The sequence below is a fragment of the Aythya marila genome (assembly GCF_965140915.1).
Source record: "Aythya marila genome assembly, chromosome: 3".
Classification (NCBI taxonomy): domain Eukaryota; kingdom Metazoa; phylum Chordata; class Aves; order Anseriformes; family Anatidae; genus Aythya; species Aythya marila.
Window position 1 is genome coordinate 54,155,098 of NC_139044.1, and position 18,498 is coordinate 54,173,595.

Here is an 18,498-nt window from a genome sequence, read left to right on the forward strand (position 1 = left end):
GATGATCTGCACGTGCTTTGGAGTTGGGCAATACCACCTGAATGTTTTATGAAATGGACATAAAAGCATATTGTCATCACACCAGGTGACACTGCCCTTAGATCTGAAAAGCATTACAAGAGCTTGAGGTCATGTGTACACTAGGCAGTCAGCAGGAAAAAATCTATAGAACAAAGCACTTTTTGTTGAAGGCCTTACACTGTACATGTCTTAGCATTACCAAAGACTTTGGACTAGGTCTAGTTCTGTCACATGAACAGATCATTTCTTAGTGCTTGGACCACAGAGACAAGCCTGTTGGTATAGTTTCATCCCCAAACACTCCACACTTTACAGTCTGAGGTTGTGCAATAATGTGAAACAAAACATAGTAAGTGAAGAAGAACATGAGATTTGCCTCAAAACGGCACTCCCTATCTGAATTACAAGAATGTAGATGCACTGCTGGAGATTCATAATAATGCTATTACAGAGAAATAAAAAAGGGAAATGAGGGGAAGTGCACAAGGGAGAGGAAGGGTAAGATGTCAGTGGAACTGGAAACAGAAGATGAAAATGTTTTAATTACCAGTCTTCTTGCTCTCACACTGTACACATGATTTATCAACCCCTGAGTTTCCTGGGGAGGCTCTCCCAACATGCTGTTCCTCAGCATGAGAACCAGGAGCCCTGTACCAGCAGGATGGACCTCTCTCCCATGCTGAGTGGGAGACCACCAGTGACCCGGCAGTCATTTCTCTCCATAAAAGCCACCTGACTGGGCTAGTTCTAACCTTGAGTTGCTTAAGACTGGAGAACGACCGTGGTTCATAGTGTAGTGCCTACTGTTACTGCAGTGATGAAATTTGGGATTCCTTCTGCCACAGTGAAAGAGAGGCAGAATCACTTTATATTTATGGATGCAAAAGAGATTGTTGTGCACAGGAACATTCACCTCTGAGCAGCTGAAGTGCTGAAAGCCTGGCAAGTTTGTACAAACTCTCTTGGAAGTGCCTCTCAAGAGCTATGAGCATAAGGACTACTCCTTATTAATTTGAGCCCATGAAGGCCCCAATTCTCAGGGATAAAAGTTCATTCAGGCTGATGCGTTGATAAGCTGCAGGTCATAAGAAAGGTAGATGCCAGAAGAGTGTTTGACAGAATTAAAACACAGAAAAGTCCTCAGAAAAGTGGTGTGTTTTAATTTCAAATTGTTTTCATTTTGCAATCTGTCTCCAAGCAAAGATCCCATCAGTTTGTTAATAGAAAAGCGCAGAATGAAAGATTTGAATTGTGTTTCATCTCAAACTGTGTACACATACCCCATGCTCATGCAGATACTTACCCCATACCATGGATTATTAAACCAATATAGAAAACCACAAAGAGGTGGTGGGTGTACCAGAACACCTCATAGCATGATCTTCTGATGAGCTCTGTGGATGAAGTCATGATCAAAACAAGAGCCACAGTTATCACAACTCCAGTTACTCCAGCTATGGTGGTCAGCACCTCTCCTGTTGTGTTCTAGAACGAGCATATATTATTACTATTACTATTGTTGGTGTTGTTACTACTATTTTCACTGTTAATATTGTTACTGAGGTGACTATTACATAAGAAATCAAATTCTACAATATATTTTCAGCATATGAAAAAAAAACCACGACAACAACATAAAAAGATACACAGGTAAGGCAAACTTCAATTTCACTGTAGAAGAACATGGAAAAACGTCCCCCTGTTCTATTTCTACTCGGGTTTATCCCAAGCAGATGTGTAAATGTTTGCTTCAACTTATTTGTTTCAAGAATTAAAAGGAGGAAATTAGGCAGTCTCAGTTGTACTTTTATCTATTTATCTTATGCAAAAGTGTCTCAGAAAAAAAAAAAAAAAAAAAAAAAAAAAAGGAAACAGATTAGAGAAAAGAGAAGATTAAGCCTAGAGATGTAATAACCAAAACAACACTACGAACTGTCCTATTCATGTGAGGGTGATAAAGTGAGGTGCTAAGACACCTGCAAAGTGTGGGGCTTTCCTGTGGTTCTTTTTATCTCAGTCTGTGAGTTTTTAGCAGCCCTGAAATGGTGCATAAAAATGGCATGCTCTCATTTACTTAAACAGCATATCTCATTTACTTGTTCCTTACATTTACCTGTTCCTTACATTTACTTGTTCCTTACATTTACCTGTACAGTCATTGGATAATATTAACTTTTTTTTTGAAAGACATGTTTATGCCTATATGCATATTCACATTTTTTTGCTTGTCAGCACTGAAACATTAATATTCTGGGCTACATCAGGTTCCTTTTTTGTTCATGACTCACAGACATCAGCACAAGTCTGTTACATCTGTCTAAACCCCCCAAAATAAACTGAAGTGAGAATGAAGATGTATTTTGAATACAACAGTCAGATGCTGATCTCAGAAAGTGCAAATCATGAAGAACAGCAGTAAAAATCTCACACACAAGATGAGACTCAAGCTAAATATGCCAGCAGAGTGTAAATTAAGTCTCTACTTGGCCTGCAAAGCATATATATATATCTGTTTTTCTGGGACTGATGTGAAAGAATGAGGGAATTGAGCATGCCTACTGGATTGTGAGTTGGTTCTACAGCTTAATATCCTAAGAAAAAAAAAAAATAACACATATTGTGCTTCAAAGTGCACTCATCTGATATGGAAATACTAGAAGTGATAAAATTCCACAATGTCATTTTTACAGTCACTTTTTACAGTAAAATCATTCTTTCAAATGTTCACACTTGACAGCACACGGCACATTTTCAAATTGGTGCCTGTGAAGAGTGTATTCAGATTCTTCTACATGTTAACAGGATTGATCTAGGTGATATTTTGAAAATTTCCACTACAGTGGCTAGTTGAATGTTGAGATGAAACAAGGAAAAATGTCAAAGACACTTAGTACATCACCACTGGAGGGTTAAAATGGAACAGAAAAAGAAACCTGAATTGTTGTTCTCAGAACTTTCTTCTCTGAAGTTAGAAGAAATCTTTTCTTTGCTTTCCTTCATAATTTATTAATTCTGAGTATAGGTACTAAGACAGAAGTGTGAGATAAAAGAAATATAATCATTAGAGGTTAGAGTATAATCTAGGCTGTAAATTAGAAAGTAATTGTGGAGTCTATTGCTATGAAAAATCTGGGAAAGAATCTCAGAAAATGCTAGCTTTCCTTCTCAAGGGTACTTAGGACCTTAATGTTAATTAGAAGCCTACCTATCAATAATATTACCATGGGAAGACTTAGTGAAGAAAAAAATGTGTACTAGAAGGCAGTAGGTTGCCATTCAGTACTGTGAGCTCTCCTATGTTTTACATTTCAAGTGTAAGTGGTGAGAATGGGCACCAAGTATTTAAGAGACTAGGCAGCTTTGTCCTTGCTCACGGTTCTGCTTTGGCTATTTTCTCAGCACTAACATCAAGACATCATACTCTTGAGACTTGATTTGTTTCCTTTTCTTCAAACTTAAGAACTGTTTATTTGTTTGTTTAGAAAGATGTAGAAGTCACGTTATCTAAACTGGAGAAAAAACAGGACAAAATGCCTTGTAACTGAAAAGCACTATGAAATCCTTTGATGGTTGTCCAGCCATCATCTCACTTTGTTTCTGATTGAAAGGCCCCCAGTTCAGGATGTTCAAACAGCCTTCACTATATGCTAGATATGCAGGAATTTCCTCAAGAACAGAAGCAATACATATGGGATTCTTGGCAGGGCATACAGCATACAGCAATGTACACAAGGAAACAGATAGCATCTGATGTACAGTATAATGGAATAAGGAAAAAAGCAGAGCAACTTTTGCATGTTTTACACTTATGCACTGCAGAAAGACTGCGTTCCTCTTTACCTCATGAGTCTTTTAAGAAAGATCTCCACCCATGCTGAGAGCAAGCACACCCATTTATTTGCAGTCTTGCACACACTGTCCCTAGCTTCCCAGTGCATAGGATATAGTGCTTCCCATAGACAATAAGCCTCTGGATGTTGCTTATTATTTTCCCTGGGCAGCCACACTCTACACGTAATAGGGTAGAACCAACCCCCAGACTGGGAAGATAACACATGGGGAGAGGCAAGTAACAACAATGAAAGAAGTGTTATGTACTATTGGTGTTATTTCCTTTGTTTTTTACTTCTTTTTCTAGAAGGAGGAAGAAAGAAAAAGAGAAAGAGAAGTTGTGTTAGCTCTATATATTTATAGTTTACTTTAGTTTTTTAAATTCCTTGCAGGTTTGTTTCATTGTCTACTATTCATGACACTCCTTACCCTCCCTCCCAGCTGTCTCCTGACAAACTAATTAAAATACTATAGACATTTCTTTGAGCTTAGTAACCTGAAAATTGCAGCTCTGAGTAAGTGTTTTCAGCTGAAATTGAGGTTAACCTCTGGCAGCACCTTCTCGCTCTGGTTAAAAGGCTTTGAAATATAGTTTTCCCAACAATAGAATCCACAGAGGAAATTTTTTTCATGAGGAAAACCAAAAAGTGGCAGCTTACCATTTCATAGGTTCTTATTGGGTTCAAGTAGCTTTCATTTGGGCTTTTGCCAAGGCCAGAAAGTTTTTTCTGTAACTCCCCTGCTTCCTTTGACTGGCTGTTATGATACCGCTCAATGTTGATCAAGTGGGCAACAATATGGATGGCTACATTAGGGAAGAATGGGGCAAAATTAGACACGCTTGTGTGTGTCCGCTGCACCAGAAGGAGCTTCATTAAGCACACTCCAGGCTATTTGAAAAGCCTGTGCACGGATCGAGAGCATTGCATAGAATAAACTGAAAATTTGATCTTATATATGTTTCATAAGTTGCAACTGCTTCAAACTGGAGAGAAGTTCCATGGTCATCTCCCATGTTTACAGTCAAGTGCCCTGCAGGCTTTGGTGTCATTGAAGATGAACCTCTTGAGAGATGAGATAAAGGCAGTTGCCTCTCTTTTTAAAAAGTATGAAACAAACTAATTAAAATACTTTTTTTTTTTTTTTAATTTATAGACTTAAAATTTATAGACTTTAAATTTTTTTAAATTTATAGACTAAGAAGTGTCAAGGTCTAACTTTGGTTCACAAGACTCTACCTTGTCCATTTTAGGCACAGACTATGTTGCAGCTTGAAATAAGAAGATTTAATAGACGCATTCAAAATCTACCCTTATCAACAAGCCAAGCAGATATAGTATCACATTATGCTGGTAGAGCTTGGGAAACCCACAGGAACTATGATTTTAAGGAAGAGGTCTGAATCACAGGATTAACTCTGATTTGCCCTGAGGATAATATATCACCTCTACTTCTGGCCTGCTCCCAAAAGGGATAGCAAATGGCCAGTTTAGAAAAATGTCTGAGTGAAGTAAGAACTCTCTCATAATCCCTTTCCTGAGTAGGAAGATGATAATTTCAAAAGAGGAAAAGGAATACTTTATTTTATGATTGGCTAACATAGATAAAGTCATAATCATGCTAGGTGTAGGGTTTCACAATTTTCAGTATGAGAGATTCTCAAATCCATTACAGGAAAGTTGTAATTAAGTCAAAGTATTAAATGCTGAAGGATGAAAAAAACAATGAAAAACAATTATGTGTTTACAGTAGAGCTATTAGGATACACTATTTCTAGATTTTATAATTAGTTTCCCATCACCATCCCTCCTTCACTGTTTACCTTTTACTGTCCCTGACCATCAAAAAAAAACCTACCTAAAAAGCAGTATTTGCAGCAAAACAAATACGATCTGTTACCCTGAACAATATTCTCTTAAAATAGTTTTTTTTTCCTTTTCCTTTTTTTCTTTTCCCCTTTCCCTTTCCCTTTCCCTTTCCCTTTCCCTTTCCCTTTCCCTTTCCCTTTCCCTTTCCCTTTCCCTTTCCCTTTCCCTTTCCCTTTCCCTTTCCCTTTCCCTTTCCCTTTCCCTTTTTTGTTCTTTCCCCCTTTTTAATCGTTACTCCTTGCACAAAAGTAATACCTTACTGCACTAGTCATTGTGTAATTATAGCTGTAAACAGGGTTTAATGCTTAAGGATTTTGGTATTCCAATTCTTTTAGATGTCTATTCACTTAATGAGCTCTCTCACTCCCTATGCAGCTCCTACACAACATGTGGAAAGTGCTAAAGGCATGGGAATACAAGTTAAGGCAGGATGCTGGCCATGGAAGTGCTTGAAGCATCTAGTGCAAAAAGGTGGAATATTGCACTCTGCCTCCCAACAGCATCTGTCCAGGCTGGAGAGAGGTTATTTACACTCTGTTCTGATGGGATCCGCTAAAGCACTGGTTGCTCCAAACACACTCTGATTGACTGTCAGGTTGTCATGCAAAAGGTTGTGTCATACAAAATGAATGTTAGTTTAAGTGAAAGACCTACTTTTAAATCCTTACTATATGTAACTAAGAGTAGGAACTTAAACCAAAGCACCTAGTCACCAGGTTCACTGGTTATTCTCTTGTGAGCCATTTCTGAAGAAACCCTTAATAAAAATAATCACCTATTTATTGTCATCCCAAGTGAATATCCTGAGCATCCACAATACAACATCAAGCCCCCATTTTTTTCTGAATCTTTGTTTCAATGAATAATGAATTCACACAAACTAGAATAGCTTCAGCAGTGTGTAGACTGAATCCGAAAAGGTGTAAACTGCACAGATATAAAATGAGACTGGAAATTAGAAGACAAGCTCAAGCCATCACAGGAATGAAACTCTAAAATAACCTTTCAATAAACTGGATAAAGGGATCAAGCAATCTAAGCAGCTTTTAGGCTCATTTTATAAAATAAAATGTGTGATGTGACTTTAAAGGATATTAGGCTTGGTGACCCAGCATGTCCTGTGTACATCATTAGGTATTAGGCATTGCATGTAAAACAGCCTGGCCACCACCAGGCTTGAGGTGCTTGCTGCAGCCATGCCCTCGGTATGCTGGAAGATTGCATGAGACCACAAACAGGGAGGGAGACGTGTGGATGCAGACTGTCAGAACCCAAATGCCTGAGAGGCTCCAAGCTGCAGGGTTTAGGTGGCAGCTGTGTGGGGGCTGTGGCAATCTGTTCCCAAGAGTACAACTGATATATAAGCAGTATATAAACATTGTTTATGTATTTAAGCGTAACAGCATTTTTAAATGCAGAGTGGGGAGGAAGGAGTTGTTCCTATGTGGAGCTCCTTTCTGAACAGATGTTTTGGCCTGGTAAGGATGTTATCAGATCCAGCTGGAAGGGAACCAACTCATTGCTTGATGCAGACCTCATTTCTCTGACATCTGAAAAAGCTCACTTGGAAGGTGGGACTGAAGTTGTGGAGCTGTATGCTGCTTGTAGTCCTGTACCTGACCATGGTAAGGAGTAGAAAAAAAAAAATCCAAGGTTGGGAAGCCATGACAGTGAATCTCTGAGTGGACTTCCATCAAGGAGTTTTATCTTGGCATCTGCAAGTGATTAGTGGAGGAATCAGTAATGGTACTTGTACTTCTTGTTCCCTATCCCTGCAGGATGGGCTTTATAACTCTGGCATAGTGTAAATAGTCACCACAGCCTTGAGACAACATGAATTTCACACAGTTATGATCCAAAACATTGTCTTTCCAAGGGCTCCCTGCAGCAACTAAACTGCAGGTTTTGGACTTGTTCACTTAAGAATAGAAACATTGACTAGATTTGGAGGTTTGAATCTGTGTTCATAATATGATATATTTTCTTTTGCCTTCAAAATATCTAAATCTATGAAGAATGGATATTGCACATTGTGAAGTCTTCATGCAAAATGAACACATTTCTGTTGTTTAAAAAGCTGCCAAATTGTGCACTTTCCTCAAACTGCAGTGATGTCTAGTCACATCAGCAGAAACAGAAAACTCTATGTTACCTACTACATGTTGAGTGCCTAAAATGAGATGAAGTGGTACTTTCTTCCTGAACAATAGAGGTCCATGCTTCTTAACAAAGTATTTGTAATCCTGCGCAAAATAAACAAACAAACAAACAAATAAATAAATAAAATCCTGTGGGCTGAATAGATATCACTTCCCAAGAAGGTCTCTACCTAAGATATATAGAAAGTCAATCATGTTGCAACTTATCCCTGGAAGATGAAATCTGTTATCTGCTCATTAACCTAGCACAATTTTTCTGTAGGCTATTAAAAGACACGGTTTTACTTTATTATTATTATTATTATTATTATTATTATTATTATTATTATTATTATTATTATTATTATTATTATTATTATTATTATTCTTTTTTTCCCAGCTGCATATTGTTCTGCTTTACTGCTTTACTGTCAATGAAAACATCATCCTACACTCTTCTTAGGGACTTACCCCATTTCCCTTCTGAGGAATATTCTCTCAAACTTTCATCTGTCAGGTAGAGGGTATTGCAAGTGTGGAAGACTTATGGAATGAAAAGGATAAGCCTTGTCTGCAACCTACATGTATTCTGTAGAAGCTATTGATGTATAGAATATAATGATATAATGAAAAATATTGATATTCAAGCTAATGTACTGAATATATTGGTTTACTTCAATCACACATCATCTTAAATTTTGCCTTGAGTGTCATTAGATTAATATTTCTGGTGTTGTTTTTTTGTGCTGCTAGGAAAAAACGATTCAGTCTAAAAGTGAATTATAACTGAATGGTAAGAGTAATGCAAAGATCTAATTCCATTTTCAATGTGGTTCATTTAGTATACAATAATTGTAACAGACTAAAAAATCTGGCACTGAATACATTGCCATTAACTAAAATATTTTACTTCCCAAAAGTATACTTTCTGAAGGTCCTTTGCATCTGCAGTATATAGAAATTACCAAGTAATTCCAAAACTAATATGCAAATTTCTGAAATCTGAGTTTACAGCATTTTTTTTTGTCTTTGTGTGTGTGTGTGCATTTTTTTTTTCCTGCACTGCTTAGATAAGCTAATCATGAGAGCAAAGTATCAGGTACTACATCTTAGGATTTTCAGTTCAATGTTTTCCACATTCTGCATGACTAATTATAAAGTACAGAAAAATCATGTAATCATTTAAACAAAGTGGTTTTTTTTTTTTTTTTTTTTTTTTTTTTTTTTTATCAGTGCATGAAGACTGAAGGATATCAACTGTTGTTATTAACATCTGGAACCTCTGAAGCACTTAACATGCATTAATTTGTATTTGACCCTGAGATGTTCTATGCAGTCCACCTCTGAGATCAAATAAAAGGTTTTATTGGAAAGAGTGGGGGAGGGAAAGTGTTGCTATTAGAGCATGGTGTTTACTGTACATATTCTTAAATACAAAGAGAAGTAATTAAATTATCTTGAAAGTCTGGTCAATTTAGCTAGTCTTATTCAGCCAATTGTGCCTTCAGTGAAGCATGCACAACTTTCATTGAACCAAACAGAAACTGCATGTGTTTATCTGAGGAAAACATTTCTCTCTGTCATTTTCTGCATGCCTGTACAGGGTAGTAATCAAAATGAAGCTTGCTGCTAGCAGTTAAATGTTTTGGTTAACCAGCCCATCATGGTCAAAGGGTCAGATCCTGGCCTTTATGACCACAGTGAAGAGACCAGCTCTGCAGGAACCTAAGACAAGCACAGGCAATTCTGCCCCTGACCAAAACTGTAGTCTTTTGAAACTCAGTGCCTTATGCCATTTCTGGTTACAGACAACATTTAATTCAGCTTTGTGCTGTCTTTGTGGATCAAAAAAGTATTGATTATGTTAAAAGTACATGAGTGACCACACATGAGCTTGCATTAGATTTTTATTTTTTAATGGTTGTAAACATCAAATGAGAGCTTGACTTGGACTTGTTTTTATCTTAGATGGAAGCTTATAATCTTTAATATATTTTTCTTCCTAGTATTTGCACTAGGTCTAGAGCTAAACAATCTGACTGAAAACAAATAAACAAACAAACAAAAACAACAACAACAACAAAAAAAACACAATGGAAATTTGATTTTCTGCAATTTCTGGAAGCACAATACTGAGATATCAGCTAAACTTCTTTTGAAGATAAGAGTCTATTTTCCTGAAAATTTCCTAGTTTACACAAAAAAAATATTACTCAGATCACCAGAGCCCTCCACATAGGAATCGCTATCAAACAATGGTTAAAAATTGAAAGGTTTCCCATTTATTTTTATTTTTTAATTGTAGATAGCTAAGATCTTGTCAGAAGACAAACACATCTGATATCACTGTATTTCTGTCTGCATTTAGCAGATTTTTAAAGAAAAATGTACTATGGGAATTTCTAAGGAACAGGAACCACCATTTCAAACAGACAAACTACAAAGAAACCTTCTGTCCTTCCCCTACTTTCCCTTAATTGCTTAAGCATTATTCGTTTCATAATTCAAACACAGTTGCAGCAATATATCTGTATAACCTTTCTGCAAGCATCAAAACCATACAAGGAATGGATTGTTCTTCAAAACATGCACTGTATGCCAAAGTAAAAAAAAAAGTTCCCCCAACAGTGCTGGCTTCATAAAATGTATAAGTATATGTTCTTATGACAGTGACAAAACAGTGAGAAAAAGGAGTTGTACAAAATGTTATTTACTATCTATTGTAGATATCTTTAGGTTCAGTTTGTTGTCTCTCAACCGCAAAATCCCTTTTTGAATTAGAAAGTATAGAATGATTTGCACTCATCAAACTGAGTGCATGAAACAATGATTTTATTCTAGCAGAATTACAGGTCCATAAGGAAGATTTATTAGTGGGTGAATAACTCCCAGACAGCTCTTATCATAGACAGGCATGCAGGATGCAGGAAGCCAAACTAAGCAGAATTCCCTTTACTGAATTTTCAACGATGCCCTTGATTATAGATAGTATTGTTTACCCTCTCTTCCCTCCAACTTTCTTCTTCCACTAGTCTCTAATTATATCCCTTTATGACCTGACCAATTAAAGCCCGATCTTGACTTTGTATTAGAGTTGATGAAAAATTAAAGATACAGATGTACTTTTTCCAAGGCCACGCACACCTCAGCTGAGCTGGCTGACTGCTAGAAGCCAGACAATACTAACGTCATGCTGACTATTTTTAGCACACTATTGAATAAATATGCTGGAATAACACCACCTGGCAAGCTGAGATGAATGCATGTTACTTTAACAATAAAGAAGTCTACAATTTTATATTGTGAGGATAAGCTTACTGATCTGATCTGCAAATTGGTTTAACTTGCTGCCACATTTAAGCTATTGATCATACAGGGTAGAACACTCACTTAACTAAGAATTACTAAATTGCAATAGTCTAATAGGAGTTGACTATGCTTCTGTATAACAAAAGGCAATATTGGTAGTACCTGGATAAATAATGTGTCAGTTGAGAAAAAAATAGCATCTACTTATACATCAATTTAATATTGTTACACTTTTTTAAAAGGGACTCCATATACTTGTGGGTACCTCTTTTCTCTGAAAGAAGAAATGCTGGTTTTCTTTCACAATATGTGTTGTAGATTGATTTATTATTATTATCATTATTTTTAATAGATTTGAAATTTATTTTGGACAACTGAGCTTCTGGTCATTCTTTAACCAAGGCTGTCTTGGTGTCATGATGTAGTGTTTTCCCAGGTAAGATACTTGTTTTCAACGTATCCATTAGAGAAGCATGAGTTCATGAGTTGTCTTTTTTTTTCATCAAATTTCCCTGTATTTGGTTTTCTTCCTCAATTATCTCATCAACTGTTTGTCCATTTTATATTTTGGAAAAAAATAACACAAGCAAGCAAGCAAACAAACAAACAAAACAATCAAAAACTACTAACATTCAATTTCTCTCTAGAGAGTAACTAAATTAAATAGTGGTGTTTTCTGATATTTTATATGAACTCTGTTTTGTTGTTGTTGTTTTTGTTTGCTTGATTGTTTTTTTCTTGGAAATACTGAGGCTATAATGTAATCACCTTTATGATAGACTTACACTTCCAAAACTGTCCATCATAGTGCACTAACAAACATTTTTATATGAATATAAAAAACAAAGTAAAAAACAAAACAAACAAACAAACAAACACACACACAAAACATAAAGGCTTTGACTGTGCAGTTTTGCTTTCTTTTTGGAGCATGACAAATTATACACCAAGTAGGAGCTGGTTAATTTACATTCCTGGGTTGATTTGTTAATTAGAGAAGCAATGTTGCATTCTGTAGGAATCTGCTATATGCTGAAACTGAATTCTGATAGATGAATGGACATGACAGATAAGTAAATCATCATAATGTACTATAGGATGCACATTTTCATCCTCCAACCTTCCCCTCTGAATTCTTTAATGCTACATACAAAGGCCAAATTTTAGCTGTTGGTTCCTGATAACAATCCTGATGCCAGACTCTTTTCTCTCTACATGGGGATATTGACTGTCCATATATGCAAAGGAAAGAAACTCCTAAATACAGAATGAAAAGAATATTGGGACCAAGATCCACCTGACAGCCTGGGGGTAGAACTTTTACCCTCCAATGTATTATGATTGTAAATAATCCTGATTAACTCCCGTGTCTTCTTCACTTTTTCTAAGACAACAATGCTGTCTGACCTAAATACCTCTCCATCTCTATGTGCTTATGTCCTTCTTATGTTGCCATTTGTTCTTTCTTCTCTGCATATTGCTCTTTCCCATGTTATCACCTGTTCCCCATATGCAGTCTAAATTCCTCCAAACTTCAGTCCTGTGCAGGTATTTTAACCATTTAGGGAACAGGAGAGTACTGTGTCTTCTTCCCAGCCAGGTGAATGAACACCTGTAGATGAATAGTCACAAGAACAAGCAGGACAGAAAACTTTGGATCTCAAAATATAGGTTTTCCTTCATAGGGGCAATGAGTTCCCTTTACCCGTAACCTATTTTTAAAAAATATTTAGGAATGTAATATTTTTGAGACAGTTGCTTGCCTCAAAGTCAGACAAAATGTATTACCTGAATGGAAAGTTATAGAAGAAGAGGATGCAGCAGTGGACAGATGAACAATGTGACTTTTAAACACCATTTCCTTAGGAATTCAGACTATAATGCTATTTCATCTACCCAAACATTTGTTCGTGGGGATTTAGTTTAAGTTACTTACACCAAATATTAAGAACACACAAGCTGGTCGCATTAGCTAAAAGGCAACTAGTAGTTACTACCCAAATTGAAAGTTTATTTGTAATCAAACTTTTCTCATGGGAAATAAAGAGAAAAGAAAAAGAAAAGAAGAGAAAAGAAGAGAAGAGAAAAGAAGAGAAAAGAAGAGAAAAGAAAAGAAAAGAAAAGAAAAGAAAAGAAAAGAAAAGAAAAGAAAAGAAAAGAAAAGAAAAGAAAAGAAAAGAAAAGAAAAGAAAAGAAAAGAAAAGAAAAGAAAAGAAAAGAAAAGAAAAGAAAAAGAGAAAAAAGGTTACAAATCATTAATCAGCTGGGACTCCAGCACCTGTTTAAATTTGCAGTCACCAAATGATTGCACTAAAATAGCACACATCAGAGCAGATGGGGACTACAGAATCACTGTGAAATTCAAAACAGTTCAAAGGCAAAGAAGAACAACAAAGTAAAATAAAGAAAGCTTACTTGCATTTACAGATATTCCATAGGCAACCATCTTGTGAAATATGATGTTTTTGTCAAGCTGTCTCCTCAGTGCTCCTCCACAGCACTTAGTGAAAAAGCAAAAGTTGTTTTATACCATTCCTATTACTACTTTCAACTCACATTCTGGAGAGGAGAACAGAGGAGTTCAGTACATTTTAAAGTCTAATGTTGAAGGAATTTGGTGGAAGTTCTGATTCAAACTTTGGGATTTAAGTGTGTGTTTTCAGCTTAGTAACACTCCATGTTTTCTTAAAACTATTCAGTTTATGAGGGGCTCAAAATCAGGTTGGGCAAAACTCTGCTGCTTTTCTCTGTGACGTTTATGTGTTTTATTTAGGTTGACAACTCATTTGCTGGCATAAAAACACAAGACCTATCTGTGTGCATAACTAGGCTGGGCCACCACTGCTTGCAAGCTCAGAACTTACAATGAAAGCATTCTTGCTGCTTTCAGGAAATGCAGACCCTAGGATGGTGAGCCTGTCTAGACCTTGGGTGTTTGCATGCTTGTGCATTGCTGAGCCATATTTCCACTATAGGATGTGCTGGATGTTGGCATGCTGGTGGATAGCTGGGTGGCTCTGTGCAGAACCCACCTGGGGCCAGGGTGGGCTGCAGTGAGCCAAAGCTAACATGCTCTGCTGGAGCCTAGACAGCACTGGCGGGCCTAACTCAACTTCTGAGGTGTGTGCTGGCTGTCTGGATTGCTCATTTGGCCTGGAAAATTTCCATGCCAAAGATCCTGATATGTATGATCCTGATCCACGTTGCTTCCCAACTAACAAATCATCCAAAAATTTGGAGCACGTGGGATGGCAATGACTTTTGGAAGGTCATTTGATCAAGCCCTGAGCTGACTCTGCTGGAGCCAGTCAAGCTGCTTCCTACCAAAGGCAGAATATTGTTCAGAAAATCAAAATTTTAATCATCTGTGCGAGGAGTTCCAGTTCTCCAAGTTCTTAAACAGCATTTAAGTGGGCATGGAAATATTTTATAATTCACAAACTGGAGTCCAGGAAGATTTTTTTTCTTAAATTCTCAGCTCTTACACTCAAAAAATTATAAAACAGTATGAATTCCCAACCCCTAAAGACCATTTGAAATGTAACAGCGCTCTGAAGAAAACAAACAAACAAACAAATAAAAAAAATGAAAATAGTAACAAACACAGTAGAATAAATTAATGCTATGATTTCTAAATTCCAATTGTTCTTTGAGTCAGGAAGTGATCAGTGATTTTTTATCTAAACTTGTGGTATTGGAATTGCTGTGACTGTAATAGTTCACTGCAAGCTGAAGCTATAGCTAGTAGAGATAAAGCCATAAGTACTTCCTATGTGTAATGCTGAGGTTAATGTAAATGCCTGTAAGCAGATGACAACTCAATTACAAATACTCATGTTTACAAGAAGGGAAGACCTGAATGGTGGCCACTCAGTCAAAAGGGTTTAAACATGTTCCTTATTATCCTTGTGACACATTTATCTGTACATTTCCTCTTACTGATTTTCACTTTGCAGTTACACAGGATACTCATGATGGATACATATTGTCTCCATTTGTCCGAGTTGCATTCTTATGTCCCTTTTTTGTAGCTCCTCACTTTTCATTTCATGACACCATACTATGCAGTGGCTGCCAAAATCAGTGTTGCATTCAGTGCTGTGTTAAATAAGCCATTTGTTTCTCCTCGGTCATGAATACTGACGATTTAAATGGTAATAGCTAGGCAACAATGTACAAACTTGTCTATCAAAAATTAAAGTTCCTTGGAAATTGTTTGATATGGACAATATTGCTGAACTACAGAAGTAAAAAGGGGAGGATAATATGTCTATATGAGAAATGGTACTTACAATGTTTGCTCCTCTTAAGAATGAAATAAGATTTCTGCTGACTGGTAACAGGATTAGCATGCAGTTAAAATTAAGGCACGTTGCAGAAGCTCTTGCCCAAGCCAGTGTTGACTGTATATATAACATTATAAAGAAATTAGATTACAAGTTTGGTACAGTAAGAAAAAAAAAAAAAAAAAAGAAAAGGAAATACTACAGTAACATAATACTTTTATATGTGAAAATTACTGTTGAAGCATCAAAAAAATACTATCATGAAAACTGTGAATAAAATCAGACTATGCATACATTCTTCTTGTGGAGCACTTTAACAATCAAATTTGTACTTACTCCCAGCATAATCCGTGTATAAATGTAAGCATCTTCGTCTTCATACCAATAGAAGGTATCAATAAACAAATATAAATTCAATCCCAGCCACACCAACTACAAAGCAGACAGGCTGCAGATTAGTGACATTTAGAGTATTTTTAATGCATATAAAACTGGTTATGGTTATAGTTTGAAAAGTATCTGAGAGATACTTCAAAATCAGTGTGCAATGCAGCTCTTGATCACAGATGATAGAAATCACAAATGCCTGCTGGAATGAGGTTATCTTAGCAAATGCAGGATTATAGCCTTATCCCCACATCCCCAACAGAGGATATAGATGACATTTACTGTGTGGTGGTAAACTTGATCTTAAACACAGAGCTTAGTCTGGTCTCTAAAAAGGCAATAAAAGCTAAAATTAAAGAATTCCAGAAATGGAGGGAGTTAGGAGCTAAGGAAATTCCTTTCTCTGCCCCCCATGCATTCACCAAAGCCTCTGAAAATGATACAGAATATAATTGAATCACAATTCCAAACCCCAGTTACCTTTATCTGAGGAGTAATGTATATGGACTTAGAAATAATTAAAAATAAAACAGTAAGACTTTAAATTGTTTTTAAGACTAGTTATAAAAAGGCTGCTGAATATTTTATAGCAAGTTTTACATTTAGCTTGGGAGTATTACTGTAAGCAAACCATAAAATGTCTTTTAAACAAGCTTAAAATATTTATATATATCCAATTATTTTTTTCTTTTCTTTTTAGTACTAAAAATACTCACTAATAACAGGACCGAGAGTTTTTCATTCAAAATCCAACATGCCATCCTGAGTGCCTCTTCCTATGCTATGAGCAGCTGACTCTTGCCTTGTAGTGTAACCTGAGTTCTCCATCCATTCCTCAGGCTTTTCGACTAACTCCTCTTGTCTTTAGGTTTTAATAAGCACCTACTGGGAGCAGGAGCTCTCTAGGAATTTTCTAATTAAGGACTCCGCGACAAGAGCAGATCACCCAAATGACGTGTCTTGTGACCTGTGTAAATAAAATGCTGGTCATTGTCCAGTCCTTCTCCTCAAAGTTATTTCTCAGCAAATGAGAGATGCTGTCACTAAATTGTCCTCTTGTACTGATATTGTCTTGTTCGCTTTTTCTTTCCTTTCACTTTTTTTTTGTTTGTTTTCAATTTGAGCAGAATATCACAGTTCTTCATGATTTGTCTTCTAATTTAGTAGCAAATGAGAGTATTCCATATTTGTGCATTACTGTACTCAGAACTGCTAAAAAACCCCAACCAACCAACCAAAAAAAAAAAAAACACCACACAACAAAACAAATTTGGAGATGGCAAAGCCACCCAGTCAGGAGTCAGGAATTGTCAGAATAAAGGGTGCCCCTGTAACATTCATCTGGATTTCTTGTGACTATGGTAATGTTAAAATGCATGATAGTTTTTCATTCAGTTGACTGCAATGAAAAATACGCAGTTACTTTCTCCTATTACTCTTTGGTGTAAGGACACAAATTCTGCTTCCTTCCCTCTCTTCTAGGAGGAGAGAAGCAAAAAGTAATTTCCTCCCAGGCTTCCCTGTCAAGCCTCACAAACTTCAGCTGCCTTCATCCGTTATCTATGAGGTAAGGGGAGGATGCCTACTTCAGAGGTCTGAGTACAAAGGGATTAGGAAAGCTGTGTCCCTTTCTCACATGTGTGGCTAAAGCAGCCTGGCAGGTGGCTCTTCATGTGCTCCTGACCCTGCTCCCACAATTTCTCTGCTGATGTGGCTTTGGCAGCACTTAAGGTACTCAGGAAATACAAGCCTCTTCCAAATGCAATACACCAATACTGTCCAGGGCTAGAGTTTACTCGTTTTTCCAGGATTTGTTTTTATTTACAAAACCAGATATTTCTGTTCCGCCAAGTTTGTACTGAGGATGTTCAGCTATTTTCTTCTCCTCAGAGGTTTGTTCCAGCAAGGATTTAATGAGCCACCTGCAAAAATGGGTGAGGAGATCTCAGTATCTATCAGGAAGATCAAAACCTTTTGACAGGTCAGTTTATCAGAGAATAAGGTTAGTCTGTCCAGGACTTTTTAGTAGGTGGTTATTTGAATGGCCAGCACCATAATTTGATTCATTGTGAAGAACATATTTTCTGATTTTCCTTTGCTAAGAAAGAATAATAATTTAGTGCCTTTTCTGCCCTTCTCCAGAGGGGAATCCCTTCCCCTTGGCTCTGCTTATACTGTGGAACTGACAGCAGCTGATCTTACTGGGGGAAGGAAGCTGAGGTTTCTCCCCCAGGCTGCTTTCAAATGTGGTCAACAGCCTCTGCAGGAAGGCCCTGACCTGGTCTTAGCTCCTTTTCTGTCCTGTCCTGATGAGTGATCTGCATTTGCCCTTGGACCCCTTCCCCGAAGCTATGCAAACTCTGCCTGTGATCTCCTTCCTTACCCAGTAAAACCATTTCCTTGAGGCCTTCCTGACTTGACCCCAAAGACCTTTTGGTGACAATATAGTTTAAAATCATTATTTTTATTTTTATTATTTTCAATTCAGTTGCTACTAAGCTCATCTACTTTTTAAACTAGTACTAATGACAAATATGAGTTACCAGAACCGTGGAAACATGATTATGAATATTTTGAATACAAGCATTTACAATAAATTTATTTTCAGCTTTATTTTTTCTAGATAGCATAATTATGAATTCTTTATCAATAAATTTT

General features: G+C 36.8%; 1 protein-coding gene across 1 annotated transcript in view; it reads right to left on the minus strand.

Moving 5' to 3' along the window:
* NOX3 (NADPH oxidase 3) overlaps nt 1-16,601 on the minus strand; it is a gene marked incomplete at both ends in the record, with an annotated part of 39,832 nt that extends 23,231 nt beyond the window's left edge. The window contains 6 exons of the mRNA XM_082757318.1: nt 1,325-1,506; nt 4,512-4,657; nt 13,583-13,667; nt 15,460-15,570; nt 15,790-15,885; nt 16,557-16,601. Of these exons, the coding sequence (XP_082613444.1) occupies nt 1,325-1,506; nt 4,512-4,657; nt 13,583-13,667; nt 15,460-15,570; nt 15,790-15,885; nt 16,557-16,601 (665 nt within the window). The remainder of the gene's footprint in view (nt 1-1,324; nt 1,507-4,511; nt 4,658-13,582; nt 13,668-15,459; nt 15,571-15,789; nt 15,886-16,556) is intronic.
* Between the last annotated feature and the right edge of the window lie 1,897 nt (nt 16,602-18,498).